General features: G+C 38.7%; 1 protein-coding gene across 3 annotated transcripts in view; it reads right to left on the bottom strand.

Moving 5' to 3' along the window:
* The window catches only part of NR1H4 (nuclear receptor subfamily 1 group H member 4), a 35,180-nt gene extending 16,317 nt beyond the window's left edge, over positions 1-18,863 (bottom strand). Inside the window, exons 1-3 of one of the 3 annotated variants that reach the window (XM_059817000.1) lie at positions 18,779-18,863; positions 8,650-9,012; positions 2,982-3,134 (exon numbers count right to left, since the gene is read on the bottom strand). In XM_059817000.1, the coding sequence (XP_059672983.1) occupies positions 2,982-3,134; positions 8,650-9,012; positions 18,779-18,863 (601 nt within the window). The remainder of the gene's footprint in view (positions 1-2,981; positions 3,135-8,649; positions 9,013-18,778) is intronic. The other 2 variants (XM_059817001.1, XM_059817003.1) reach the window with 2 other exon arrangements.
* Between the last annotated feature and the right edge of the window lie 1,831 nt (positions 18,864-20,694).

Raw genomic sequence — 20,694 nt, 5'->3', positions numbered from 1 at the left:
AGGCTCAAAAGTAACTCAGGCTGGCAAATGTACCTGAAAAATATATTTATTTAAAATGTTACCCAGTTGGTCTTGCTATTTTGCATTTCATTGTATTAGAGAACTGAATAAAGCCCTGGTTTTACTATAGAGTTTCACTTGCCCTAATTAAAGGATTTTTGCATTTGTGGGGTTTTTTGTGTTCTAGACTACATATCAGTACCTTGAACCAGGGAGCATCCTTGTGTGGATGCCATAAAAACTAGCAATTTGCTTGTGCTAACAAAAGAAAGGGTCAATAGGTACCCTACACAACCTGTGGAAGACAGACAGAAAGCACAAATGAAAAAACAAACAGCTAAGTATTCATCTAAAAATAAACCTATCAGCACAGGACTTTCTTTCTTTCTCTCTTTCTTTTTTGCTTTTTTGAGCTTCTTTCAAGTATCCTTCCCATTCTTCACCTTTGAAAATGCAGAGCAGGAAAAGAGGCTCATTCAGTGAGTATATGATGGTGGAGGAAGATACCATGAAAACAGTGAATTTCGTTGTGAATGTTTTTAATTTCCTGTTTAAGCACTATATAAAATAACCTACCTGAGCCACTGAGAGAAGAGGAAATTTACATGATTAAAATAAGACCTGCAAATAATACCTTGAAAGGGGGGAATAGGAATGATAGAGATAATAATTGGTATCAAGCCATGTAATTTGTGCTGCCGCACAGCATCACAGATTTCTTTTTCTAAATTATTCAGTGCATCCTTTGGCAGTGTTAATGGGCTTGTACTGTTTTCCACCAGCTTAGGATCTGGTCTACTACCTTCCCAGGGAAAATTTGATTTACATTTGCCTTAAGCAGTAAGACAGATTTTTCTCATGCTTCCTGCTACTGAGTAGTACCTTGACATCTTATTCTGGCTCCATTTAAGTTAGCTGGAAAACTCACATGAGAGACAGGACTTTACCTTTTACCTCAGAGATAGCTAGGTTTCAATGGGTATTAAATGGCTATTACCTTCCAGGAAGAGTGACAGAACCTGGGTCTTCCCTGGGTAGACATTTCACCCAAGAAACTTGCAGCTTATATCAAAACCACAGCAAATGACTAAAACTGATGGTTAGTAATTTCGATCTGTCTGCGGTTTGCGTATAAAGGGCAGGATTAGGATTGTTGAGTAGCCGTGCCATAAATGTTTATAAGACTTTACCTCCTTGTTCAGAGAGAAAAAAGAATCCACAGAGCTTGCAATTACAATCCTACAAAATGAGTAAGTGAAACAAAGTTCAAGGTAACCTTTTATTTCCAAGTCTTTTTTTTTTTTTTTTTTTTTCAAATAAATGCTCTATACTATTAGAAGCTTTGTGTTTTACTGTCCTGGATTGCCTTGAACTAAAAGCAATTACACAGCACACTCCTACTTAAAAGCCATTAAATAGTACCTTGCCAAACATCCTCATTGCAGTGCATAAGAACACGGTTATGGTTAAGTCATGAGCAACACAAGATACTCAGTGTTTCCATTGCAGAGAGAGAGTCAGATGGCAGTGACACTCGTGGGCTTTTATTTCACATATGCCAGTTTGTGGAAACGATAGGCCACTTTAAAAGTTTCATGTGGGCCCAGTCAGTATTATTTATGCTGACCTATTTTTTTGTGTGATGAAAAGTTTTTTTGTTGTACTGAGTCACTCAAGCTATTTTGAACCCTCAAAATTTTGGAACAATGGATCTGGCATCAGCACCACAGGGGAGTTATTTTTCCCTGACATTTAGGGACACATTGAGTGCTGTCATCAATTGCTGGTGTCTGCTCATATATTTACATATTGCACGAGAATATGTCATATCTCAGGATCTTTGTAGCCTGTTCAATTTGCAGAATGAAAGATTAATTACGTTATGCTGGCAATGCATTCCACATATCGATGGAACTTATTGTTTCTCACAAAACCAACAGTTAATATAGCATCTTCTGATCAGATTGAGGGATAGAAGTATATTAAAAATTCCAAGTAGATTAATTTCCTGTATGAACCTAAATTGGTTTCACACATACGTGTATGCTAAAATGATTGGAGCCATCAAGAAAAATAAATTGTAGTCCTGTTCATAGAAGGCAGAAAAGCAGATATTTACAGACTGTTTTCAGGAGCCAGCTTGCAAAAATAATGGATTGGCCAACATTTTACTCAAAATGGACTTTTAAACGTGTTTAAAGTTGCACTCCAACATCCCTGTTGTTCTAAGTTATCCAATATGGGGCTCAATGAAGTTTATAAGCTGTCAGTCTAAATAGCATATTCACTTTAATATGAAACATTATTAAAGTCCATCAGCTTCATTTCTGGAGACGGTTCTACCTATGTGCCTATATACAAGGCAGGAAAATGTATAGTGCCACAAGAAAAGCTAATGAGACTATAAAAAAGGGCTAGCCCTTAGCAGGCTTTTCCTGATTGCTGGGTGGGGTGTGGGAACATACACTTGGCAAGTCCACAGAAACTTCCTGCTAGTGGCAGTCCTCTTGTCTTCTTGAAAATGCCATTGTTTGAATGCCAAAATTTGGACTTGGCTAGCATGAACTTGACAGGGAGATCCCCAGAAAGAGTAGCAAAGGGAAGTGCCAGGACTTTCCTGCTATGGCTTCCACAACACTGCAAACTCGTCACTCCTGGGAGTTTCCTGTAGGTTCGCTTCCCCCAACTCCTTTTCCTTCCTGCTCAAACAGACTAATGGCTGTCATCTAGTGCAAGGCAGCCCTTCCTTCACCATTTGCTTAGCTCTTATACCCTGTGTCCCTGACCACCAACTAAATCCTGTTGCTTATAAATGCATTTGCCGTTTTCAACAGAATTTGATGGACAGGCACGACATTGTCTTTAATGTGCCTTCCACCTGCCACATGACACCTTTTATAACTTTATTATTACAACCAGCCTAATTAAACAAATACAGTATTTGATGTGTTCTCTGCACACTCAGACTATGATGCAAATACCTGTATACATACATTCAGCCAACATGCCCATTTGCTTGCATTTCTTTAGGCGGCACTCCTGGCATTTTCTCCTCATGTACATGTCCATCTCGCAGTTGCCTCCATTTTTACACTTGTATACTGCGTTTTTTGTGATGCTTCTTCTGAAGAACCCTGCACAACACAGCAGTGACACAGATAAAAGAAAACACTCAAAGAAGCAAAGTAGTCAAGTTGAAGTGCACCTCCATCTCCATTGAGTTTTCTGAATGACACATGTTCTGCTGCACTGTGAGTGTCTTTCAGTGCCTGGATGACTATATTCTTCATATTTGTACTGAGAATAGTATCAAAGTGATATAATTTAATAAATCAACATGATAAATCACATGCCCAAACATTAGACATTAGCCCAAAGTAAGGTCCTGGAACTGTGAATGTTGGGAAAATTCAGACCCATATCTGAAACCTGCTAGGAGCAGGTTAAGCACCAGCACTAGAGCTGTAGAGTGATACCATACAAATAGCCAGTGAAAAAAATATGAGTCTGTTAAGTCTTTTGAGGTACAGGATTTGCAGAAAGAGAGTTGAGTAACTCATCACAGTTCCCTCAGCTCCTGGGAGCTGCAGAGGACCAGTAGGTCTGCTTGCCAACCCCCAAGTTTAATAAGGAAGCTGCAACGAATCTGCCTGTTGTACATGTGTCCTCCTCCCCTGTTTGTAGGGTACCCCAGTGTCATTCACTAAATGTTGTCCACCTGATGAGTTAAGCAGTCACCTAATTTCACCTGTGCAGGCAGTTCTACTGGTATTGTCTCTGGATTTGCTCCAAAATTGCACAGTGGTAACTGCAAACAGCAACTGATCCAAGAAATCGAGAGGATCTTTCCTCAGTCTGTCCAAATCTCCTCTTTGGCTGCTGCCTCTCACACCTCTGAGACTGGCAGCATGGGCAAAATGTGGAGTACTCAAGATATGAAATGTGATTGAATAAGAGAGTCATCACAAAACAACAGAGTCTTTGCTGCCAATCATGACTTGAATGTTTCCTGAATTTTTAGTGTGACTCACTGTGCTGTCACAATCTCTTTACATTGTCCTTTGTATGGCAGAGACTATTTACTATCAACTACAGAGGGAATTAACTCTCTCTGGCATAAGAGGGAAGCTCAGTTGTCTTCCCCATCTGAGGGCAGGTTTCTGAAATAGACTCCTGGGAGCTTCTGCTGGCACATCAGTGATTTATAGTGTACTTCAAGCTAGAGCTCTGTGTAAAATTACATTAAGTAGAGCTACTCGCAAACCTTTTGCTTTCTTATTACCACTGGCTGGCACAATAAAAACACCACCATTTTCCAGCTTGGCACTTTGATGCACTAAGAAAGGCACCAGATAAGACCCAGTCTCCCATACTCAAATCATCGGGAAAATCCAGATGTGAATCTGAATTACTGTCCATTGCAGCATTTGTCTGTATACTTTCAGAATGTATTGAGCTAAGATACCATCTTGCTGAATCTAGGCGAGAAAACAGATGACGTGATAATTTTGCCATTGTCAGATGACAATTTCCCAACTTTGGCCCATGTTTTTATAATTGCATAATCTCTTCCAAGCACCAGTGTGTAGCTACCAGCAAAACAATTCAACTATCTGTTCACAAAAAAATCTGGCATTACTCTGAATCTGCTGTATTTCCTGCTTGAAATTTCTTCCATGCTGTCTGTTTTACTGGCTTCTTTTCAAATAAATACACTCGACTGGCATCAGTCTCATTTGAAATGCAGATTGCTTAGAATCTCCAGCAGCCCCAGGCATTCTTTTTATTCATCATTCACATGGTGTTTAATACATTACCATTTACTGGTCAGGGAAGGGAGAAAAAGGCCTGTATTTAAGCTGAGGTCCTCAGTGTCAGTTAAAGGCAACTGCATCTGCTTTACATGAATTATAAATTTTATTTCTTAAATTTAAATCCTGTAATTTATGACACATTAATTAGTAGTAAATGTTGAAAAGTTCTGCACACATATTTATGACATTCTAAGTCTGATTGATGACTTTATCACTCACTCTGTCCACAAGGTGTGTGTTTCCTTTTTCATGGAAGAGCAAAGAAAAAGAGCTTTAGTAAATGAATTTCTTACAAGTATGTAAGAATGTGAAAGATGAATGCAAAACTAGGGATGCAAAAAGATAGGAGCCAATAGAATTCAAGCAGTCAAATATTTTGCCTTGAAAACAAAGTTTTTGAAAAAGTGAGCGATATGAAATGAAAAGTGAAATACCTTTTGGCAAAAAGTAGTTTTAACCCTACTCTCACTTCAGTTTTATCATGAAGTGACTCTTGAATCATTGTCTTCTTGAACAGACTTCTTCATAATTAATTTTGAAATTAGCTTTTTGGTATGGATGGAATTTCTCTATATATTATTCACTAATAATTCAAAATTAACTTAAAATGCCTGAAATATTTTATCTGTGACCTTCTGTAATAGAAGTAGTATTACAAAAGTTCAGAGGTAAATCAGAAATGTCATCTGTTAAACTAATGACAGGGCAGCCCCAAAAGCTGAAGGTTTTTCTGGCACAGGCTTTTATCTGATCTTGCCAAATGACAAAAAGCTCATGTTCGCTGGAAATGCTGAATTTGCTTTGTTCCTTACCTAGTCATGTATATGATTAATTATGGCTAGAGCTGATCCAATGCTACTGATGCGGATTTTTCTTACAGATATTATGAACATTGAAGGAGGACAGCTGTTAAAAGTGTAGATGAAAGCTTTGTAAAAATCTCCGTTTGCGATCCTGATGGCAAACTGCTTTGGGTTTATCTCTGTTAAGACATGCTACAGTGTTCCTTGCCCCCATGCCCACGTGTTAGTGCAAGGAGAAGATTAAAGCGGGACCCTTCTTTGCAGGAGGTATTCTTAGTCTGTCTTGACTTGACATCAAGCATTATCAGGAATGGACTGAAGATTGCAAAAACTCATACCACCAGCCTGTGCAGAGGGAATTCACAACTAGCTTTTCTCTCAGCAGAGCTTATTCTATGGCTTTATTGAACAAATGCGATACTATGCCCCACTTGTTCTGCAACACCTGAAAATGGCCCTTAAAACCCGGCATCACTATACAGACTAAGGCTATACCAAAAAGTCTTTGATGTCCTTCTGCAAAGGTTGTCCCAGAAATGACCTCTACAGCAGCAGACTTTAAAGCATTTTATATTTGTCACTATATTGTGAACAATGCCTGTGAACTGCCTCATCCTTTATGGACCACAATTATGATGCTGTTATTGTTAATCAAGGTAGCATTTTCTAAAGTGATATATTAGAGGTGAGAGAAACCTCAAGGAAGCCTTTTCTTTTTTTTTTTGGTAGTACCACAGGCAAATGTTGTATGAGACCAAATGTTCTGTTTAATCTGCTTTTGCATAATATGTAAAATATTAATGAAATAGTTCATACTTATTTGTTAATGGACAGTAATGTATTAAAAATATATATATAGAAGTGTATACTCCTGCCCATATCTTTAGATTAATATTCTCTTGAGGGATAGTAAATAAGATCTTAATATTGTTCCTCTGCCCAAGAAAGAAAAAGAAAAAGAATGGAGGGTGTTGCTGAATGCATTACCCAAGAAAGAAATGAAAAAAAATTTAACATATTCATCACAGAGGATTGAATCCCATAAAAATATGTGCAAAGCCTCCCCCCCACCACCCCCTTTGAATAAGACTGTCCACAGCATCAATGGAGCAGGGGTGCTGCAAGGCAAGAACTAGTCCTGCAGAAAGGGATCTGTGTATTATTTTGGACATGCTTTGAGCATGAATTAACAATCTTGTTGCCAAAAAGAAAGGCTAAACTCACACTTGGATGTGAGACAATAGGTAGTTCTTCTACAGCACTAATAAGAGCACAACTGAAGTACAGAGTCCAGTTTTGGTCACCGTGCTTTGAGGGTAATGTATACCCATGTGAAAGATTCCACAGATACACAAGAATTATGAGAGGTCTAGAAAACATAGTATCCCCTTCACCTTGTCAAACAGAATTACTATCCTCAGCAAATCTTTATACTGAATCAGCTAGTACTTCAATCACCTCTAAAGTTTATTGTAGAAACAGAATGCATTGTCTTTAAATAATTAAACTTTTACTTTTGATCAAGGGTACTATTCTTTGTAATTGATGCTGCAGTCATGAAACAGCAAAATAAATTATCCCAATAAAGCAGTAAAATTATGGTTACATAGAATGATTCAAACTGAATCAGTAGAGAGATGAACGCATATTTCCTCTCACCATGGGTTTTAGTCTGAGTATGTACCTGGTGTTTTCACCTCTCTCCCAGAAGCATTCTTTACAAATTCCATAGTTAGTAATTGTAAGTCTTTGAAAAATTGCTGAGACATTTGATAGTGAAGTTAATAAACAGTAGGAATAGCTTACTAACAGAGTATCATTACTTGGAATCTTCACATTAAAAATAAGTTTAATCTGGTTTATAATGACAACATTCATGAGAGTTAATTAATATTTTTTTTACTTTGAGACTATTCACATGGACAGCAGAAAGAAAAGAATCTCTTATTTATTGGAATTATTGAGATAAACTATGTGACCCTTGACTGTATTCATTTTTAGAGTTGGTTGACCAGTGTGGTCTGTTGTGCCTGCAGAAATGAATTTGTAATAGATAGGACAAAACCCCCAAATTAGTTCAAAGTCCACTCTCCGTGACAGTGAGCTCCACATTAAGACATTTTAGTGCTTCAGTAATGTCCATGCTTTAGCCTTTGTCTGTAGAACAGAAATTATAATGAAGTATTTATTCACAGAATAGAATGAAAAACTGGGGCATAATTTTTCTTTCTATAATGTACCTCAGCCCTGTCATAGAGTAACCATCTTTAGGTATAATAGTTATTTCATCAGCATAACGTTTTGTCCCTTTCTGCTAAAATCTCTGGTAATCATGTTCCAATGAGAATGATTTTCTACATCCCATTTATCCTGACACCAACTTGTGAATACTGTTCTCCTAAGAAGCAAGATATTTATCCTAAAGATACCATCTGTTTCCTGAAGAAGCTCCCTCCCTAGGGACAGAGGCTATCCCTAGAAGAAAGTCTAGAATTAGAAATCCTTTCATTTCACAAACCTGAAGACACCCACCATATCATTTGGGAGCTGGGGGAAAGGGATTCATTGGGAACAGCCTGCAGGTGGGAGCTGACAGCTTTCACTTCCTTTCAATGTGCACTACAGGAGTCATTTGGGCTGGGTTTGCAGCTGATTTCTAGGGCAGCCTGGCACTGAACTCCCAGGGTCCTCCATGGGTTTGGTTCCTTTCACAGGCAGAGATCAGCATGAGCAGCCTCCAAGACAGCAGATCCAGGCTGCCAGGCCCCCACATGGAAGCTGTTCGTCAGTTTACCAAGAGCTAATGATTTCTGAAGAGCCATAAGTTGGCCAACTGTGCTCTATAATCACAGGACAATGGTGGAAGACACTGCCAGTCCATCTTGGGGAAAATACAGAATAGTGCACACCAGATCCAAATATAAATCTCTAAAATGCTTACTGACTCAGATAAAATTAACTAAAAAAAAAAAATATTCAGAAACTGCTCTGCTTATTAGCTGAATTGTATTCCGTAATTGATTTCATCCTACCTTTGCATCCTTCACAAGTAAGAGCATTGTAGTGGTACCCAGAGGCTTTGTCACCGCAGACCACACAGAGCTCTTCTCCTTTCACTCTTCCTGTGGAGTGACCCAGTCTAGGCTTTTTGGCTGCAGGGATATCCATTATCTCTGTCTCCCTTGTGAAAAAGGTCTCTGAGGGTATTCTCCTGAGCTCGTACATCCCAGGGGAATACCATTCCTCATGCTGTGGAGGGTAGAAGCCTAGGTTGGAGTAATAAGGCGGCGATGAAATCTGAGGCTGAACTTGGGGAAATGGCACACTGTTGTACTGTGTGTAAGGTGACACATCTGCCTCTTGCACAGGAGAACTCATTGGCTCTGAAAGGACACCTGGAAAATAATAATGCAAAACCAATTTCTGTTACTACCATGAAATTGTAGTTATCAGAGAAGTTTCCACTTCCAGACATCCATCTCAAAAACAAGGCATAATCATAAAGATTGTATTATCTGAGCTCAGATTTGCTGTGGCCCTGGTCCTACACAAATATGTTGAAAAATATTTTAAAAATAATTTAGCCATTCTCAGCCACTCCTTTATTATTGGTGGAAATGTCCGGCACTGACACTTACATAAAAAAATCTTGAAAGATACCATGCAGCTAATCGTATAAATGTTCAGTTTACAAGAAAGAGAAATCCACACCACAGAGGAGCTAGCAACCCAAATTAGGTCTCACAGCAGACTATCTGAATTCCAAACAAAAGCCAAAAATCCTATGGCATTGGTGAAAGTTAGATCGAGATTCAAACATCATGTTAATTTCTGTTTAGTTCTGGATGAATGCGTCATGACTGGGAAAAACTGCACTGGGGAAAGACAACAAGAGTGAGCCTTAAGACTAAAAACATGAAATAAACCTTCAAGAAGAGCCTGAAAGGGGAAAGTAGTGTTACCATGAAGGAACAGGAAAGATATTCCTAATATAAGTGGTGAAATGCGACCTTTTCGCCACCTAGCCTCCAGTGGCCACCCAGCCAGCCTCTGCAGCCTGGTACCCAGCTTCTACAAGCCTGTGCCACTCAGTGCAGTTGTGCATTCTCATATGAAGCACCTCTGTAAGCCAGCACTATTCACCTCCGAGCCAACAACAACGCTGGTAGTGGCACAAGGAATGGCAATCTTTCCTGTCAGGACCGACACAGTATCTGGAGGCTACCTTAACTTTGCCCATTAAGTCTCATTTTTTTCTGTACTACAAGTACAACAACATCTAGCAGTCCCTGGATGGTGTAATTAAAATCAAGCCCATGTCAACCAGCTGAAAAGAGTAACTTAGAAGTTATTTGCAAATTACTTCATATATTCTGTTGGAGAAAGCCACATCTTGCTGTTTCATGAAAACACTGACACAATTCCGTCATTAGTTCCAAGAAAATAATCTGAGAAAAATAGTGCATATGTCCAGGAAGATGCTGCATCCCTCTTCTATTGGAGTTAACAGCAGTATTTACAAGGAAATCATAGATTAATGTTCATTCAGAAGCACTCCAAAAACATTTTTGCTGACATAAAATCGGTTCCCTGGCAAGTCTCCTTCACTTCTGAGGAATCAGAAGCAATGGAGAAATGCTAACAGTGAAGAAGATGGAACATCTGTAATGACAACAAAGAATAAAAATCCGTAAAGGGGATTCTTCCCTCTCCTTCGTCTCACTTCAATTAGTGCCAGAAACTAACTTTTGCATTTCACCTACTTCTTCACTTTCAAGGTCTCACGCTCCTGCTCTGCAGCCTTCTGCCCTTCCTACTTTACTGTGCTGCAGGAGCCATACGAGTGTTTTGGATTTATGTGATTGCTGTATTGTCCACAGCACTTCTTTGCCAATTGCAAATGTTGAGGTCCCAGTTCAAAAATAAGCCACAAGATGTACATCTGGAAAAACGTGACACAAAACCAAATGAGAATAATGGTGCCATTTATTATTAACAATTAGTTTAATTATGGTGACATTTAGTTGCTCCAGAAGAGACCAGGGCCCCCAGTACTACACTAGCAGAGCATAAGAGCAGAAAGCACTTCCAAACCCAAGCTTATGACCTTTAAATAAACAGCATAGACTTACAGATACCTGAGACAAAATACAGGCATCTGAGGACTCTGTGGAAGAGCCTGGAGATGAAGTTACAGCTTCACTGAAAGGTGGTTGCAGAGAGGTGGGTGTTGCTCTCTTCTCCCAAGTGACTAGCAACAGGACAAGAGGAAATGGCCTCAAGTTGCGCCAGGGGAAGTTCAGGCTGGATATTAGGAAAAATTTCTTTACTGAGAGAGTGGTGAGACACTGGAATAAGCTGCCCAGGGAAGTGGTGAAGTCGCCATCACTGGAGGTGTTCAAGGAATGTGTAGACGTGGCATTGTGGGACATGGTTTAATGGGCATGGTGGTGTTAGTTGATGGTTGGACTTGATGATCTTACAGGTCTTTTCCAACCGTAGTGATTCTGTAATTCATGCATCAAATGCAAGCTGTCACTGATACCTGCCAGCTGCAGCAGTGACAAAACATAAAAGGGTGAGGACAGCAATGATTTGATGCTGACCTTTAGCATAAGTTTAATGAGTGGGTGGTCTTTCTTTAATTTTGTTTACCATTTGTTAGGACTGCTGCTCATTAAGACTGGTCAAGGTACTTCAGGTACAAAACCCGGTGTTAAATGGGAGATACACAATTACTATACAAATCATTCAGTCTCTCTTTGGAAAGGAATCTGTTCACTGTAGAGACCTAAGTTGTCCTTTGCTAGTTAGTAATTAATTAGTTGGATGAGTTTGCTAAAGGAAAGTGGGATGATCCCAAAATGAAAAGGAAGAAACTGTTGATTTTTAACTTTATGCCATCCACAGGGAATTCCACAAAAGCTCTATACCAGCTTCCTGAACTGCTTGGACCTCTGAAAGAGCATGAAGAGAAGGCAACGCTCCTTCCACAGCAAAAAAAATAATCTGCTCAAGGACTGCAGCACATGCTGAGACAATATTGGGTGTTTATTTAAACCACTGTAGAGCTATTTGGTTTACAGATACATTTAGGAAAATCTTCACAATCATTAATTCTACTCTGCTTCTGGAGGACACAAAAAAATTCTGAGTCTTAATGTATAAAGTTAAATATGAGGGGAAAATAAACCAATAAGCCTGTATCTCCTTTTTCCTTCTGTGTCAGGCAAATGTTATACAATTCAGCTGAATTGAGTCCATGTTCAGAGCAATGGAAGGGAAAAGGGAGAACAGGCAGGGTTGAGAGATACTGAAAAAACATGGTCTTGTTTTATGTAAAACAGGTTTACAGCTAAAACTCTGTCAAGTGCTCGGATACTAGAGTTATGGAGACCAGACTGATTTTTAAAGATAATTAGATTGTAACTATTTCCCACTTTAGCTTAAAGTTGTTGGTTTTTTTTCTTTTTAACTAGACCTATTTGAAGGGCTTGGCAGGTATCTGTATTTCATCCTTAGAAATCAGCCAGCTTGGGCTGACTCAGTGAGACACCATTCTCTACCCAGAGCACATCAAAAACACTTGTCAAATTACTTTTTTTTTTTCCCAACAAAATGGTCAGTGAGTCTAGAATTAAACATTGCAAGAAATGGTCTGCTCCAAAGCATTAGTGATCTAAAATAATTCCTAAAAATAATTGATTGAAATCGTTCCATAAAGATGATTTCAAAATAAAACTGTTTCATTTTTTTAGTGGAAATGTCCCTTTACTCTGAAATATTGTCTTAAAAAATTGAAACAAATGATGAGGTTGAAATAGAAACTAAATGCCTTGAAATGACTGGGACAAAGTATATCTATGACCTGATCTGAAAAGCGTGGTCTGAGCTGTGTTCCCCAGCCCTCTGCATGCATGAGGCTTCCAACAAAAGCTGAAGGGGTTCTGCTTTCAGAGGCATACGGTGCACTGCTCTGTCCGGTGTGACATTTGAAAACCACACTGATTTTTAGAATTATGCTTTGCAAAGTACATATGAGTCTAGACCAAATAGTTTCTTATCACAAAAGTAATCTTATCTTGCCAACAGGAATGTACATATGCTTTTATCCAGATATATATATTAGTAGAAGTCTGAGATGGACTGGTCTCATGCCACTGTAAAGCATGAGCCAGCCCACTGAAACAGTTGGAGTTGCAGTAGTTTAAGCAGTAAAAGTGAAATCAGAAATGAGCTCACTGGAATACGGCGATATTTTATGTTTGTGTGGTCTTAACTATTTTGAAACATTTATCCGTTTTTCCTTTTGGAAGCATACATGTTACATTTTTAAAGACAGACTACTTAAGCACGCACATATGGATGTTACTTATAGCCGAAAATGTTTTCGATTCTGTTTTGCAAATAAATGTTTTTCAATTAAAAACATTTTACAGAAGTCTAGAAAGCTTACTAATATCAAAGTGAAACCTTCACATGGATGTGGTCATAATTTACAAAATATTTCCATAATTCCAGTTGCAGCTGAAACTCATTGGAGAGTTTTGTTTTTGTTTCTTTAAATATTACACAGAATATTTTACATAAGACTTGAAAAAATATTTGACATAGGCTTGACCACTTGTAGAAATGAAAGGGAATTTTCATTGTAGGAACTAAAGAAAGTGTTTTCAGTTTGCAGAATTATACTGAGGTTATGTGCAGACTGAAGGTGTTTTCATTCAGAATATTACAGAAATTACAGTGAGATCACATTTTAATGTAAAAGTTATTGTTGCACTAATGTAAAGCTAATTGAAGAGAAAAAAATTCTAAGCAGCTTTAAAATATGAACCTCTGGGTCTCTGTAGGATATTCGTGATGGAACTTAAAGAAATAAGAACAAGATTCAGGACTAAGTAATTTGGAAACCATAGCATAACCATTAATGAAATCCTGATTTAATTCCAAACAAATTATCTGCAGATATTTAAAGATCACTTGGTTTAAACAACTTTCTAGCATCCTACAGTTTCGAAGAAGAATGCACAATAGATGGCAAACATGTCCAAGCAAGAACACAATATCCTACCTTAGGCTGTCTTCAGTCTGACCATTTCTTGAAAAAAATACTCTCCTTAAGGTACCCAGTGCTCCTTTCCCTCTCTTTTTCTTTTTTTCCCCTAAAGACTACGTATAAATAAAATATTAATTCTGCTTTGTCCGTATCCTGTTGACTTCTTTACTGTGAGAACTTTCTTTAAGATAAGCAAAGGAGTGACACAGGCCACAGGTTATATAGTTTACTGATTAACTTCATTACAGAGAAACTTGTTTGTAAATGTCTGAAACAATAGCAATGTCCATTCCCATTGTGGATTTACCTGGATAAAATTTGGTTACCATTCAAGGGGATGCCTCCAATTAGTCTAGCCATTGTAATTTTGTACCTACTGTGGTTTATTTACAACAAAATTTTTGTCAATAAATATTTAGTAATGTCAGGTGATTCTGTTATTAGATTAACCACTTCAATATCACAATGTTTTAGCTGACTGAATTAACAGATTTTTCAAGCACATAAATGTTGTATTCTCAAAAAAAGGCCAAAATGCTCAGGCCATACTGGACACATCTGTATGACAAGATAGAAGAGTGCCAGAGAGATGCCCTTGCCCCAAGGCCAAACATCAAGGATCGATTCTCATCTGTTTAGCTTAGGGGTAACTCTAACTCCAGAGCGGGCAGGATGCATCTGCACTACGTAGCCTTTGTGGCTGACCTTACTCTCCTGGGTCCATGTAGCCTCCCTGTGGCTCTCAGATATTATTGTTTAATGTATGTCATTTCAGTTCAATGCATCTGCAGCATTGTGAGGGCTGTGCTGCATGCCACCACAGCACTACTGGGACAGCATGATGTCCAAAGACTGTGTAGCATGCCTTGGTTTGATGGCAGCTAAGGTATGAAGGTACAAACCCCACTGAGACAGTGTTAGAGGACAGTGTAGGGTAAAAGGACCCAAATCTACTGCAGTCTTGTCCATGCTGCCTTTTTTGGGAACAATCCCTGGAGTAAGCCCATGTCTTAAAGACACCTACTAAAGCAATCCAAAACACAGCCCTGGATTTGGGTAGTGTCAGGATGGACAGTCAAGGGTGCTGTGCCTCTTTCAGTCTTCAGCCTCTTTCATTTAGCACTGTGGATGAGCCCACTAAGACCCAACGTCAGATTTGTGATCAGAAGTATGTCTGAGTATCACACGTGGAAGTAAATAGGCAGAGAATCAAGCCCCAGACTGCAAGATTCCCCTTTTTTCACAAAACAGTCTCCAGGCTAAGATCCACAAATGACTCATACATGCACAAAAGCAAGCATTGCACAAATGCATTTTATTTTGCCTTGCTTGATGGTGCAACCTTCACCCTCGGAACCCCATTCATCTGCATTCCTTCTCGTTAAATTTTTTTCTCAGATTGCCACTCTGTTTGGTTTGGCTCTCTTCATAATTATTACACATACATGATTTTCTGTTTTAATTTGTGTTGGTTTTTTTCCTTTTGATTTGGGGGGCTGTTACAGGCCTAATTATCTTCTCTGCAGGGGTGAAGCCAGATGTTGCGTCATCTGCCAGGTGGTGCTAAAGACAAGTAGTTATTTAACATCTTATGATCTTGAAGCTGTTTAATCAGTTTGGACACTTGATCCTACTACTTTTTTTTTTTAAAAAAAAAACATAACCAGAACAAATACAAAGTTATCTAAAGGGAGTCAGCCTTTTAAGCTCATCTTAGGCACTGTTCTATGCCTAAAACAATTTTCAAAGGCATTTTGTTGTTCTTACATTGTCAAATATTTAAGACAAGTTTAGATGTATTGCTTTCTTTTCCTCTTTGTTACGTGCCATTTTTTGTTTATTCTTCCTTGTCCATTTTAATACAGCTTTTAAGAGCGCTCATTCACCCCAAAAACTTCTTTCTCAGCTAGGGACACATACAACAAGGGTGGCATTTCTTGTCTTGTTATATTTTGATGTCACATTACAAGAAAACATTGTCAGACCACCAAAAATACTTAAAATGGGTCTTTATTCAAATTAAACATATAATAGTACTGACTTATCTTTCCAGGTTCTTAGAAATAATTCCATCTCTGATAATATGCAAGATATTAAGTGTGAAACTTCAGTTAATAACTCCTATATAAGGTGCTTTCACAGAAAATAGAATGGGGCTATTACTCTAAAAGCCTGTTACTTTACTTATCATATAAATGGCAGTTTGAGTCAAATGCTGTATATATTTCAGATGCCATACAAATATATAAGCTTACTCTCCACATTTAAAATATGGAGACATTTTTGGTGTCTGAAAATTAGTTCATTCCCTTGTAAAAAAGGGCAAGCGATAACCGCTAGAAGAAATAAGATAACGGAGATATAGGTATTTAACACATGTATTGGCCCTAATATGAAAAACTTTCCAAGGCAATTGAAAGATGTTATCAAATACTTTTTTGCAAGAGTCTTGTTGTCCCAGCTGAATTGCCAAGCCTTAGAGCAAGGCTTGTCAGCTTCAGCACAGTGCTCTGTTAAGGCGCCTCAGTGTCTTCTAGGTCACAGCTTGTGTCCAGTCAATTTGGAGCAAAGTGGAGGAGCTCAGATCAGTCTATGTCTGTCATGGTCGAAGTGTCCACAGAATAAATTCATGTCTCTGAAGTGAACTACAAAGCTCCCAAAGGTTTTAAAGGAGACCAGAATTTCAGTCCTAAATTACAGGGGTTCAAAAATGCAGATTGATAAGTGTGTCACTTTCTTATAGTTCAGGATATGAAATTGGACCAGGCATCTCATAGCTGGCCCTGTTCAATTCAATGGGGCACATGAAATACAAACAGTGTTTGACTGAGGAAGAGAAGTATCTTAACAGGACAGGTCCCATGGAGACCCATGAACCTCTGGGATTTCTTCTTATCAAGAGTCCCTTTCCCTCACTGAGAAAACCAGAGCTGCAAGGAAGAAAAAGTTCATCTTGCATGCAGATGCTATAGAGGACATATTTTATGTATCTGTTTTTGGCCACTTCTTCAAAAAGATATTTTCTGTAAAGAGATCTAGGTTGTTTCTAAATCACCTGAGTAGTGAGGTAGAAAAATAGAAGCAGTTTTCTAGGAAGACAGGGTGGAAGGGAAGGACCCTTACTTCTGCTAGGTTAAAGATCCTTCCTCATTTGCCCCTTTTTCCAGGGACTCATAACTACAGAAGTGAAAAACTACAGTTAAAACACTAACTCTAAAGACATAAAGAGATACTTTACTTTAGACATATATTGTTAAAATAGCAACATACAATTTCCAACTACTGAAAGGTAGAAAACCTTTTTTTCTTTAAGAAAGAAACCTCTTTAAGAAACTTCTTTAAGAAACCTTTTTTTTCTTTAAGCTCTTCTAAAAACTGCTGCAACTAGAAATCTTGAGGGTGAGTATGTAGAATTGCCCTGGAATTACCATGGTGATGAGGCTCACAGCACAAGCAACTCACAATTGACAACATTTCTTTTGAGAGGCCTGGACCTGGTGCTAATGTTTGGAGATACACTTAGATTTGGGTTTGAAGGTCTAAGAACACTTTCCCCATAGACTGAGTGAAGCATAATGAAAAGATAATATATTTCAAAGTTTTTTTATAAAATGTGAGTGTGCATCTTTGAAGAAGGAGACTGTTTTGTATAAGCCAGCAATTTCTCACTTGTATTACATCAGAGCTGTAATGTGTGAGAAGTCCTGTGAAAAGTGTATATTCTAAGGGTCATTTAAAAGAAAAGCTTTCTTCCTGTTTCCTTGGGTTCACAAGTCTCTACCTGCCAAAACTGAATGTCAAAAAAATGCAAGTAGTTTACAAATGTAAAATTGAGAGGCAAACCCATTTCCTATAAGCATTTTGAAGAGACAGAGTCATATTTTCATAATGAGTAACTTTCTCTGTGGACTCAGTTGCATATTATTTCTGATGGTTTTTTCCAGCTATAAAAGCAGAAGACACCAAATTTGTAAGGAATTCACTTCTGAGACTTGAGTGTGACATGTCACAAAACAGGACCAAGTGGCCATACAAAACAGAAGTCAGCTTAAGTGAAACACAGCAGGAGTGCTAAGTGTCCTTCCTAATGGGACCCCTGATTCAACCCCTTAATACATTACTTCTTTCTGTTACAGAAATGTCAGTTTGCATTAAATCTCCATTGTGCTAAGCTCTGAACACCTATAATGGGAAACACAATCCCTCTTCTGAAAACCTCACAATTTCTGAGTAAGATTTCAGTGTGGAGGGAAAATATTTCACATTAACATGCTTCCTTGTATTTTGAAATGTTTTCAGTTTTTCCAGCACTCAAAAAACCAGAATTCTGGTCTTATTTGGACTGAAAACTTCTGAAGTGTTGCAGCCTTCTGTGGAGGTCTGTATTGTGTATGAGGCCCTGAATGTATAGTGTCACTCAACAAAGGTCCCCCTCTGCTGCCAAAAGAAAGGCTAAAAAATGTATTATCTTTTTTTTCTTAGCAGTACATATAACAGAAGACGGCTTCCCTATGCTTACAAAATATTGACCAAGAATTCTTCATTAATTAACAAACCCATGCTTAGCCTTGAAAAATTCAGTGGAACTGGAGCAAGGAGAATGTCCAGCCTGCATTATAAATTTTCTTGTGCATTGAAGTTAATAGTACAAGTTTTTTAATGGTCTCAATAAAACAATAGTTTTTAATTTAGGTGAAATTATTTTCATAAATTTGCATACTATGACAATGCAAATAAATTGCAGTATAATTTTATTGCAAATTAACTGAAAATATATCTGCTCAGCTTGATTTAAATGACTCACATGAAGATAACATCCAGCCTACATACAAAGGTCTGTCTTCGCTGAATGGTTTCAGGTATTAGAATAGTGTTATAAAAACAACCTACAAGCTCTGCTCTGAACAGTGATGAGAGCAATAGTGTGCAGGATTATATTAACACCACAGACCCATTATTTGTTATTCCTTCCATAGGTATTGAAGATTCAAGAAGGTTGGCACATGTCAACCACACATCCTTGACTTGAGATTTCAGTGTATTTTCTTCTAGGTTTCTCAGTAAAGGATACTTTGCTATTTTGACCTAATTTGGTGACTTACCAAACAAATGAGGACCTTCAGCAAGAGAAAAACCATCAGCAGTGGCTAGCTGGTGATGTCCTATTAAATTCATTTCAGATCCCATTTATTCTTCAGTTCAGAATGAATACGTTAATTAACAAATAGGTTGAAAAGAGACCCTGAAAGATATAAAGCAAAAAGAATGTTTGAAACAAGATAACTCATTTTTGTGTACCTATTGTAAGGCAGAATTCAGGAGGTTGTTTCAATATTTACTGTAACAAAAGTTGGCTTGAAGTTACAATACCTAATTCAGCCTTTAAACAGAATGCTGCATCTAGTTTGTTCATTTTTTCCTTGCGGTGGTGTATTTTATTTGCCATCCTTCTCCTTTTCATTTAAAACTAATGGCAGTTTATGCTCAACCTTATTGAAATATTCACAGACCAAAGCACTGGCCTGACCTGCTGAGGGCATGCTGTCCAGCCCCCCTTCCAGGGAATACCAGTTGTTTGCATAATTTTTTCATCACCCTTTCATCGTTTCATTGTTTTCTATTATTAAAATTGCAAGTTTATGGTTAGGTCAGAAGACTCCAAACCAGGAAACTTGAGTTTAATTTCCAGCGACTGACTCTTTATCTTGCCTTCAGTAATTGCTGTCTGAACAAGATAAATGGTGGCAAAAACAGAAAGCAAAGCCCTGGCCTAGTAACTGGTGTAGCCCACCTGCTCCCTTTGGGGTCTCAAGCAGCCATACAACTCTCTTGCCTGGGGAGGTTGGGAGATGATTGTGTCTGCTCACTAGCATACTTCCCTAGCATGTCAGATGGAGAAGCTTTCATCTCCTAAGGTTGACAGTGGCACTGTACCCAGGTCTTCTTCCCGCTCCAACCACTAGGCTATTAAATAAGAGGCAAGAGACCTGCTATTGCCTCCTACTTGAGCAAAGGCTATAGCTACAGCAGCACCACATCCAGAAGAAAGGCATGCAAGAGGCTACCTTACCCAGGTCTGGCTCATGTGGGTGGGATGGGGCAACTCAAGATCGTATTTGGAGTAGGACCATGAGCAACAGGAAAACACACAGCTCCAATGAGGAGATGTCTCAAGGGTTTATGCAGACACCAAGAGGATTCTGCATAAAGTTGACAGATACCTGTTTTGCTTTCATTTATAGTCTTAATTATTCGGTTTTATTCCCATGGGATTGTCTCTGGGACTGTTTCCGCTCACTGAAGGCATTTGAGAGTTATAGCCCAGTCTACTTCCCAGTGAGGGCTCAAAATGTTTCTTGAGCAGAAGTGAAGTCATCTGACAAAAATGTGAATGCAGCAGGAAGCCCCAGTGCTGAGCGGACTAGGAAGCAGCTTGTGACAGCAGCAAGCACACTGTGTAATTATATTCAGATTTGTCCGTAAGGATTCATTAAGTTCTTTCTTAACATAAACAAAGGCCCTCTAATTAGACAGATGCATTTTAAATGTCTGCCGACAGATAATTTAAACAGTTTACTCAGAAATGTCAAAAGCTACTTGTATCACTGACCTGATAGGGTTCTTGTGGCAAATAACATGTAAACACAGAGTCTCAAATCTAGCACAGAAACAGAGTTTTGCAACAGCAAAAAACTCCACATATCTTGGGATGGGGGTTGGCAACCAGTCCAGCCACCCCAGTAAGCCCACATTTACTTCCAACCATTTTGCTGCCTCGCCACATTTGCTGGGGGAGGTATCTGCTGCACTCAAGAGGTGGGGCTGCCCACATGGCTGCAAAGGTCTTACAATTCCTGACAGCCAGTTTTCTCATGAACTGCCCATGATAGACCCTTGGGAGGGAGTTCCTCTTACAGCACATTACAAGGGTTCTGCCATGGGAGAAGACAGCAGCACAGTCCGGTCCCTTATAATGGTAAGAGAAACATCAAAAGGAGGCATCAGAGGGGTCCTGAAT

This window comes from Gavia stellata, chromosome 4 (genome assembly GCF_030936135.1).
Source record: "Gavia stellata isolate bGavSte3 chromosome 4, bGavSte3.hap2, whole genome shotgun sequence".
NCBI lineage: Eukaryota > Metazoa > Chordata > Aves > Gaviiformes > Gaviidae > Gavia > Gavia stellata.
This window is presented reverse-complemented; position numbering and strand designations above follow the sequence as displayed.